A 10,260-nucleotide genomic window follows, 5' to 3' on the forward strand; every position below is an offset into this window, starting at 1 on the left:
CGATTAATTGATTATTGCGACAGGCCTTCTCAAGACTTGAGACTTGACTTGGACTTGAGCTCTCAAGACTTGAGACTTGACTTGGACTTGAGCTCTCAAGAGTTGAGACTTGACTTGGACTTGCAAAAAATGACTTGTGAACATGTCTGTCTCAAAATGAAGGTTTGTTACCAAACATCCCTCAAACACTTCTCAGACAGGTTTTAATGGGCTATATGCCCAAATCCACCATTTCCTGAACTTTAGCTTGGTCCTTAGTTTTCTGTCTTTCATTACTAAACTGACTGATTAATGCAGGTACTGTAAATCTAACTTCAGTATCCATGACCTCTTGTCATTCCTTCAGTAAGGAATGACAAGAACCAAAGGAGCTGGCGGAAGTTCAGTGAGCTGTGGAGTTGGGCATACAGCCCGTGGATGCCAAACACCAACACAACCTTTGTAACATGGAAAAAGTTATATTTGATCATTCATCTAAGCATTATTTTATAATTACTTATTTCATGTTTTATACCCATCCTTATCGGAAGAATCAAAAGATTAATAACAAATGTCTAACAAAAGATAGATAATGAGAATGACAAAAAAACCCATTTGAAACAAAAGAAACATGACTTCATCATTCTTTATGAGTGAAGTAGGTAAATCATGAAATCATAAACTAAATTGATTTGGTTGGTCAACCTAGCCATTGTTCTTGTTGTTGACCTATGCTTGCATAAAAACAGTTCTAAAGGTCCTGTTTTATTGGCGGACACTTCCTTATTCTTTCCCACATTCCACTAACCTTATTTCCATGAATAATTACTAAAAAAAACACAAGCATGTGCATTCTGGATCAACTGCAGCTGTCTGACTGACATTTTAGGCAGATCTGTAAAGATAACAATGCAGTACTCCATTCCACTAAAGTTGAATGCATTTGTTCGTTTTCAAGGTCCTGCTGAGGCATTGGTCCTTTAAACCTCGAGTGTTCTTCAGTTGCTATAACGTCATTTTTGTGATGTCATCTTTGTCTTTATGAGCTTCTGAAGAAATGGTATAAATCATGTTCGGACACAGAGCATTTCTGAAGTAAAAATTCTAGTAGTAAATAAAAAAAAAATAAATGCACTTGTTACAGTTTTGACGGATGGATGGATGGATGGATGGATGGATGGATGGATGGATGGATGGATGGATGGATGGATGGATGGATGGATGGATGGCTGGATGGATGGAGTCCATCCATCCATCCATCCAGTGTCCATCCATCCATCCATCCATCCAGTGTCAAGGAATGGAGTTTATTCCTTGACACTAACTAAGTTTTGCAATTTCAATCCTTGCTGAAATAAATTTTGAACGGTTCCTCCATGAGAGCGCAGCCGAAACTCAACAGCTTTGTCATTTAGCATACTACCTGGAGAGAGAGCAGAAGGGCTGTTTCAATGTTGAAATGAGTTACACACACAGAAATACAATGTTTCACTGATCCAATGAATTACAAATTAGAAGGCTCAATTTTAACTGTATAGTGGCACAGTTTTTAGTAGTGCCAATGCCATTTTTTGGCCCTGATACGTATACTCGATACCTGGCTGTGCAGTATTGGCTGATACCGATACCATCTATTTGAAATTAATGTATGTGTTTATATATAAAGAACTGCATACTGCTTGGATCTAAAATAATTGCCATCATGGCTTTGTCAAGCTGCTGCCTACCTTTGTGAAGCAGGAAACAGACTAATACAGTGAATCCAGTAGAACTTTTTATTGCCGACCTGGAATGGGTGACAATAGCTGAATAAACGTATGGCTTTAAAATGGTATCGGTGCCCTATTTGTCGGTACTCGCCGTTACCGATACCACCATTTTGGTGCTGGATCAGGGCCCCGCCAGATACTGGTATCGGTGCAACACTAGTTTTTAGCACTGGAGTTTATAGGTTCAAGCCATGTATGTGTGGGATATCTGTGTAAACTTTGTATGAAATCATCAATATTCGGTCAAGTGTTGTCTCTAAATTTTCCTTAGGAGTGAGTGTGTGTGTGCCTATTATCTGGGATAACCTGCAATCGACTGGTGACCCATCCAGACTGTGCCCTGTCTTTCCCCAATTGACTGGTGGAGCCTGGAATTGTGACCCTGGCAGACAAGCTGTAAAAGCTGATTGGATCAACACCCAACTATGAATTTAATTAGATGTAAACCATCGGTTTTTGAATTGAGAATATTTTGAAATGCTGCACTGTGCACCGGGGAGGTTTGTTTCTTTTTTTCACATTACATTCATGATTCATACAGAGGAATCGATGTCTTATTATTTAAGTAAGTGATGAATTTAATATATATCAAGTGTTCCTACTAATATTTATTTAAGGAGTAAATCAACTTAGGTTTAGTGGTAATTGTACTTTAGATAAAATGATAATTTAACTACCGAGGTGTAAAAAGTTAACTGAGAAAAAGAGATTCAAGATTAACTTAAATTAAATTGTTCTTTTTATTCATTTCTGAAATATATAAGGTGGATGACATACACGCTAAATTGAGTTGTTTATAATTCCCAGCAATTTCATAAAAAAAAAAAAAAAAAATAGCTTTGCATATTCTACCTAAAGCACGGACTCAAACCAAAAGAAAAATCCATCTTGCTCTTTCTAGAGTAGATACCTTTGATTGCTTGGAAGTCATAGGCCCACAAGGCACAAGACACAAGACAAGGCATAAGAAAGGATTAACTGACAAGACTAGAGAAAAAAATGCACACACTTTTCTACAATAAATAAAATTCCCAACCATGTATCTATTTTCTCCATCTCACAACTTTCCTGGTCTATCATGCTAAATGTCAATAAAATATCCTCGCTCTTGTGGTTATCATGTAACGAAAAAAAAAAAAAACAGTTGAACAAGTATGAATAGTTTTGGAAGGTGCAGCAAGCACAACGATGAATCATTTCTTGCACTTACGCAAAGATAGTTACATTTTAACTTTCATTTAGGAGAAGAAATACTACTTACTTTATATTTCTGTTAAAGTTTAGTTGAGTTAACCTATTTTATCTGCACGAAATATCTACAACACAATAGAGAATGGAAAGCATTATAATGGGGAAGGAGCTGAACCTATAAATTAAAGTTTTTTTGAAATTTGAGGCTTGGCATACTTTAGAAATGACTTTAGAAATGGCTCTTGATAAGTTGTCTCGATATTTATTGATGACCATTCTACTATACAGTGGTTAGAGGTATTTTATACTTATATGCATTAATATTTTCTCTTGTTATTTCCACAATTATCTAAGTTACCTTTAATTTCAAAGAAGTTAAATATTTTATGCTTGCAACCAAAAACAAAGTTTAAGTTATCTTCCAAGATTAAACTAAGTGGCTTTCTTAAGTAAACATATTAGGTGTATGCAAAAATGCAAACTGAGCTCAGACTTCAGGACAAACAGGTTTTTGGTTACACCTGCTTAAAGGAGGTTGATGGTGGTATAAAAGGTTCAGGTAGAATCTGATTTGTATTTTCGTCAGGGAGGATTATAGTCTAAGTGCTATTCATCTTACATGACTTTGAAAATGACTCTCCAAAGGCTGTTTGGGTACTTAATGATGATCAGCATGCTCTGCAATGGTAAGAATTAATGTTGCATTTATTATATGTAACCTTACAGGATGCCTAATGGCTCTCAACACATACACCACATATAAGAGTTCAATTTTTTTTGTGGATTCAAAGTTTGTCGGGAAGAATAAACTATACTGTACTGTTAACTCACTATTTTTGCTTTTAATGCTACATGACTGATCGTCACAAACTTGTACAAGTAGTGTAGAGTGAAACTTTTATGTTTACATTCTCATTTTAAATTAAAGCATTTCACTAGATGTTTTTTTCCACTTTTACTCTGTAAGCACAAATCCATACACAATGGGGAATAAATAATGTTTTTTAACCCTGATAAGTTGAAAGTAACAACTGATTGGTGGTAGTGATAACATTTAAACAAGTCAAGTCAGCAGACGTTTAGTGATCAAAAGGAATCGACAACTTGGAAATGCCATACTACCAAGTGGATGTTAAGTTAATGCCACTTTGATGAAAATTGGCTAAAAAGGTACTAGTAATCAGTTTGACATCTTATTAAATCAGCAATATGTCTGACCATCTCTATTAAATCAGGAGTTTTGGCAGTTTTTTGCTCTTGAGCATATAAATTTAAAACAAGACCAAGAGGCAAATAAGAGGCAACTTTTTTATGTCTTCAAAAATTACATTAGAATGGAAAGGTACTTATCCTCTTACTGATTAAACAGTAGTTTTTTTGTTGTTTTTTTTTTCCCTCATACCTTTATGCTTTGGATAATTAAATATTTTGTTTCATATAAATGTAGCCTGGCTTAACACAAAAAAAAAACTGCTTTGACTTTTGTGCTCCTTAATAGACGTGAATAAGTGTTAAATCTGTAATAATAATAAGTGTAAATTCTGTCTAATAAAAAAAAAGAAAAATGCATAATAAAGTCACACATACTTATGCAGGTAAGCAGTATTTCCACAGAATATGAAGGTTTTGGAGAGGCCTAGTCAAAGTACACTCTTAAACCAAGATACTGTGACATGGTCTTCGACAGGGTGTCTATGCTCAAAATATATACAGTGTGGATATTTTAGTCTATGGGTACTTATGCCACCAATGGTGACACATATTTACTTAAATCTTTTAAGAAGCAGACTTACCTGAATCTTTCTGCAAGCAGCTATGTTGGAAAATATTTCATTTAGTTTCCTTCTCTTATTTCCCACACTTGCTCATGACTAGCTTAACATGACTCTCTCTTTGGCATTTCAGGTTGTCAATCAAAGGAGCCGGGTAAGCAATATATTTAACAAGTTTTGTTCTGTTTTCTGACCTACATCACACAGAAAGATAAGTCAAGATTGATTCCAGAAATGGTTGGGCAAATGTATGTTTTCCTTTTCTAATCTATTAAATAGGAAATTTAGGTATTGTCATCAGGTAATGTAATTTATTTATACTTTTTATCATCATTGCAAAAATAGGAACAATTCAAAACAGCTTTTAAATGAAATAAAAAAGTACAATAAATTCAGTGGTAAAATATCACAAACTAATAATTGAGTACCAAACTATGGAGGATTTTTCCTTCTAAAATCAATAGCAAACATTTTCTATGTTGAGAGCAGGTCTCCACTACTACCATTTAAAACTTGTAATGCTTGCAATAAGAACTTTAAATTTGCTTTCTTTTTAATTTATTGTCTTCTCCATCAAATCTTCCTTTTTGCTCTCAGATCTAATGCTTCTTGCACAGATATTTTCTTCTCTAACATATTTCCTTCTACTGGAATGCAAGCCATTCCCTGTTCGAGTCAGAGGTACGCTCGTAAACCCATGGGCTGTGTTTGTCGATTTTCTTCATTCTCTCTTGCACTGGAGTTAGATCATTGCCTAACAGCCTTTCCAGCCAGTAGAACAACTGCTTTGGGTATTCTCTTCTTTGATGGAGAAGTGAATATATTTTCGGGAAAGCAGAAGTGCAAATATAAGTTTTGAGTGCAAGTAGAGGAAGTCCCGCTCTCAAGGTGCTCTTGGTTATGGCATAAAAAAATCTGCATAACAAACTGCTACTGCTCTGTTGTTTATAAATAACAGTATAAATGAAAATAATACACCTTATAAGATAATTGTCTATCAAACACCTTATAAGATAACATTGGCCACAAAGAAAAGCCTGGATCAAAGTGAAATTGAAAACTCAAAAAGAAAACTTAAAAGAACCAAAACCATGACAGTCATAGGCTTCTTTCTAAACATGTTCCCTCTCTGGAGAAACTGGTGAACCGAGGGACTTCCAACACCAGGAGCTTTGTTTGGCTTTCCATATAAATCCATATAAATCAAGCACTCAGACTCGCTCTGTAAAATCCAGGTCTGCTATGTTGAAGTAAAACCCTCGAGCAGAAGATAATATGGAAGCACTTCTAATTCAATGATGCAGTAAAGCATTAGGAGGAAACCCTTTTCCTCTGCCACGCGAATTGCCGACAATATGTCAAACAAGCAACAGTGGCCAAAGGTGGTGACAAATTTGACGGAATTGTGTTTGGCATGAACAAACTGTTAGATCATATCATTTTATAGGTATGCACATTTGCTCTGCTTTCACTCATTCTGGCTTTTGTCCCTTGTCTGTTGCCAGTGTGTGGTAATGTAGCAGTAAAAGAGTCCCGAATCATTGGGGGTCAGGATGCCCAGCCAGGAGCCTGGCCCTGGCAGGTCTTTTTAACTATAAGTAATAGTCTCTGTGGAGGATCACTGATAAATGATCAATGGGTGCTGACAGCTGCTCACTGCATAACCAGGTAAGAGAAGTTGTTATTTTGTATCTGTCTAAGTGGTTAACTTAATGATTTATCAGGTGATTTCATGGTAACATGAAACAAAAGTCAAGATTTTAAGTCAGACTGACTGTCGGAATGTTAGAAAGGATAAACTTTTGAGCAATGCACAGTACTAAATGTCAAAGATAGTGAAGATATTATCATACTATGAATGTGAAACAGTGCTAATGTTACTGGGAATATGGATTGCATAATTAAAGTTAGTCTGAAACTACACTTCTTATCATTACCTGAGCTCAAACTCTGCTGAGACTAACACAGTGGAATTAACTGTTTTTTGAATGCATAATTTGTATTGTAAGTATGTGAAGAATTGGAATTATATAAATTTATAATTTCAGGTTCCAATCTTTGAGCATCTTTGACACCTAACTCCAAGTCACCTACCTTTCTATGTACTTATATATGTGTATCAATTGAGAAGTGTGTCTTTATTATTGAAAGTATTGTGAACAACTGACCTGAACAGTAAATGCATTCAATGGTTAAATATTCTGTATTTTTAACAGCTTTATAAACTGGCCAGGATGGCCAGATGCTTTGTTTCATTTATGACCTATAATTTTGTTTCTCTTTCATACGTATACATATTACAACCAAGCGAGTACATAGGCATTTTCATGGGTGTCTGTTATAACATGGTTTGTAAGATAAGCATTCATCCTACTCTATTGCTCTATTGACACCTAAATATTTGATTCTTTACTCAAAGAGATGACCTCAACCAAACAGAAGTCCAGCTTGGTGTTACAAGACTAAATGCTTCCAGCCCCAACAAAGTGACTCGAAAACTGTCTGAAATAATCTGCCATCCTGAATACCAGATTGATACATTTGAAAATGACATCTGTCTCTTGAAGCTTTCGTCACCCGTTAACTTTACTAACTATATACAGCCAGTCTGCTTGGCTTCAGAAAACAGCACTTTCCATGATGGGGTTACAAGCATGGTAACAGGTTTTGGTGTTACTGGTAAGTTACAAGATATCTCTTTTCTCTAAATGTACCACTCATTGATTCAGTACAAACATCACATTGAAATTATTATTTTCTCTTAGATGCTGGAGTAATTCCCAACACCCTGCAGGAAGTAGAGGTACCAATAGTGGGAAACAACAGATGCACATGCTACTACCTGGACTATTTTTATCTTTTTCTTTCATTTGGGGACCTGGACACAAATAACTATTTGTGTGCTGGACTTAAACAAGGGGGAAAGGACGCTTGTCAGGTAACCGCCACTTTTTCATTGTAATGTTGCTTTGAAACTCAGTGACAAATTACATGTACTAATATAATGTTATTCGTTTGAAACCTCCTGTTTCATTACATCAGCTTGAGTAACAAGTAATAACAAATAAAACTCTTTATTTTCATTCTACCACATACTGAGATAAGTGTATCTAAAAGAGGACTAGTTTATGAAATACAATATACAAGATGGAAAAACTATTTTCTTTTTAATTTTAATTTTTTAAAATATATATGAGTTAATAAAACTACACATGTACGTAACTATTAAAATTGCTTCAGGTTTGTATATTCAGCAGTGAAGATCTTCAGCCTATGTCCAACTGTTTGATGTTACTAAAACAGATGCTAAACTAAAGTATTCTGGAATACGTCTGAATCCCTAATAAATCAGTCTAGCTGTACGATAAATTATTTTTCTCAGTTCTTTCCCAGAATTTCTGCAGTACCCTTGCAAAACTTCCTAAGAAAAACTAAATAAAATCCTATGTCATCTCCAGGTCCATCTCCTTTGCAATTCTGAGGGTAGTCTTCTGGTTTTCTCTTCCACAGCTAGGAGGAAAGTCTTAGAGGATACTTTAATGGGCTGAGTCCATGGGCTTACTTTGTTTAATTTGGAGAAAGTATGCCCACATTAGCCATGATTCAAACTCATATCACCAGTAAATTAACTAAATTAAACCCTGATTCCTATTTACAGATAAATAAATAGCCTGCTTACACTAAATACAGTGATTGATCACTAGGTAATGCTATAAGGCAGGAAAAAAATCTTATTGGTTAGGGCATATTCATTAATGAATTAAGGTGGGCAGCCACTATAAAAAAAATTAACTTAGTTACATTGAACTTATTTCCTTTTATCGTTCACAAAAAGCACCATTTGAAAAAAAGATTGTGGGCCTGTACCCCCTTTGACCTGATAGTAGGTTAAGTCGTAGACGAGTGGTGTCTGCTGTGCTAATACGTAGTTGTAGATGTTTTCCTACTAATTTCCAATGATGGCTCAATAACAAACCTTTGTTGAACTGCAATCATTTGAATAACCTGTTATACAGAAGAAAGTTTTAGAGAATGCTTAGACAAAAGGTAAGACCAACTAGATTTTGTAAAGTATTTCAGTAAAGTTTTACTGAAAACTTTTTTTTTTACAGCTTTAATCAGGATATTGCGAATCATAATGCTTCATTGTCTATCTGCTTAAATTAGGTATTGTAAAACCGCATAGTGTTTTCCTGCAGTGGCACAACTGAGTAAAACCATATTTGTATACTTTCGCCTGCAAGCTGAATTCTCATGTTATTTCTTAGTTTATAACATCCAACAAGCCATCTTGTACTGCAAGCTTATCACATTCCAATTTTATGGTTTAAGAAGGGACATATACAGTAGCTGTGACAAAAGATGCCAAACCCACAGTTGAACTAATATAAACGTAGCAGCACAGGCAAACATATGCACAGCTGCTGCTATCACATCTGTTTTCCCAGAATCTTTGATTTCATCGTTGAAACAGGAACGACAGTAGTGAAAAAGCATAAGTTGGACCAAACATCTACCAAGGAGCTGTTTTACCCAATCAATTCAAAAGGCTCTGCTGAAAGCCACTCTTTTCCATTAAACATTTTCATTAGAGTAATTCCAGGTAAATAATGTGAAGAACTAAACTTGAGTGCTTATGAAAAACTTGTTTGACCATAACCCAAAACGTGAGAATGAAAAAGTTTATATTGAAAAATTATATAACTCTTAACCAGCCACTAAAGGCATCCAACTTTTTTCCCTACAGGGTGATTCAGGGGGACCACTGGTTGTACAAATCCAAAATAGTTCTACGTGGGTCCAGGCAGGAGTTGTGAGTTTTGGTGAAGGCTGTGCTTTACCAAAGAGACCTGGAGTCTACGCTCGAGTGTCCCAGTACCAGAGATGGATCAGTGACACGGTCACTGGCATGGAACCAGGCTTTGTTACTTTTACCTCCACTGGCTTGGACAGCGACTTAAATTTCAACTGTGGTACTACCAGCCCTGCTACTACTGTCAGTACAACCACTGATGACAGTATTTTTGGCAGTGGAGGAACCCTAAACCAATTCTCTAACTTTATTGCTCTTTCTATTCTTGCTCTTTTTCTTCATGTTCTTGTAGGTAGTGTTCGAAGTTAATGTTTCACTGAGAAATATAAGAAAATGTAACCAATCATTAACTAGAATCCTGGAAACGATGTGTTGCTGATGAAGTTAAACAAATAATGCAACATTATGATCTTGCCAAGTACCATATTAACTTTTGGGCTGGGTTTATTTGAATTACTACTAATCAACCATAATTACTACTGGACAAATGTATTTTTTGAATATGTGTAACAAGGGATTTCTGATCAAAACAAAATAAAAAATGTAATTGCTTTTGCTCCTGTGTGATTACTTTTTTATTTAAAGGTCAGCAAATAATGACACAAAATCTGAAACCTCTAGTTGCATACAGAAAGGTATCCAAACCAGAAAAGAGAGAGTGGAGCTAAAAAAGAAAAACGTGATTTTGTTGGGAGCTGGAGAAATTCCACCTTTCTCCAGCAGAGTCCGCCGTGGA

General features: G+C 35.5%; 1 protein-coding gene across 1 annotated transcript; it reads left to right on the forward strand.

Annotated features, from left to right (window-relative positions):
• Positions 1 to 3,484: 3,484 nt before the first annotated feature.
• LOC107095183 (tryptase-like) lies at positions 3,485 to 10,214 on the forward strand. Its single transcript, XM_015391170.1, has 6 exons — positions 3,485 to 3,625; positions 4,845 to 4,865; positions 6,217 to 6,379; positions 7,131 to 7,390; positions 7,477 to 7,649; positions 9,459 to 10,214. The coding sequence occupies exons 1-6, from the start codon at positions 3,559 to 3,561 to the stop codon at positions 9,831 to 9,833; spliced, it is 1,059 nt and encodes a 352-aa protein (XP_015246656.1). The 5' UTR covers positions 3,485 to 3,558; the 3' UTR covers positions 9,834 to 10,214.
• The last annotated feature ends 46 nt before the right edge of the window (positions 10,215 to 10,260 follow it).

This window comes from Cyprinodon variegatus, unplaced genomic scaffold, assembly GCF_000732505.1.
Source record: "Cyprinodon variegatus isolate N-32 unplaced genomic scaffold, C_variegatus-1.0 Scaffold527, whole genome shotgun sequence".
Lineage (NCBI taxonomy): Eukaryota > Metazoa > Chordata > Actinopteri > Cyprinodontiformes > Cyprinodontidae > Cyprinodon > Cyprinodon variegatus.

Coding starts and splice junctions, on each gene's coding strand:
- LOC107095183 (XM_015391170.1), top strand. CDS start 3,559: ATGACTTTGAAAATGACTCTCCAAAGGCTGTTTGGGTACTTAATGATG. Junction 4,866..6,216: donor TTGTCAATCAAAGGAGCCGG/GTAAGCAATATA, acceptor GTCTGTTGCCAG/TGTGTGGTAATGTAGCAGTA. Junction 7,391..7,476: donor AACAGGTTTTGGTGTTACTG/GTAAGTTACAAG, acceptor ATTTTCTCTTAG/ATGCTGGAGTAATTCCCAAC.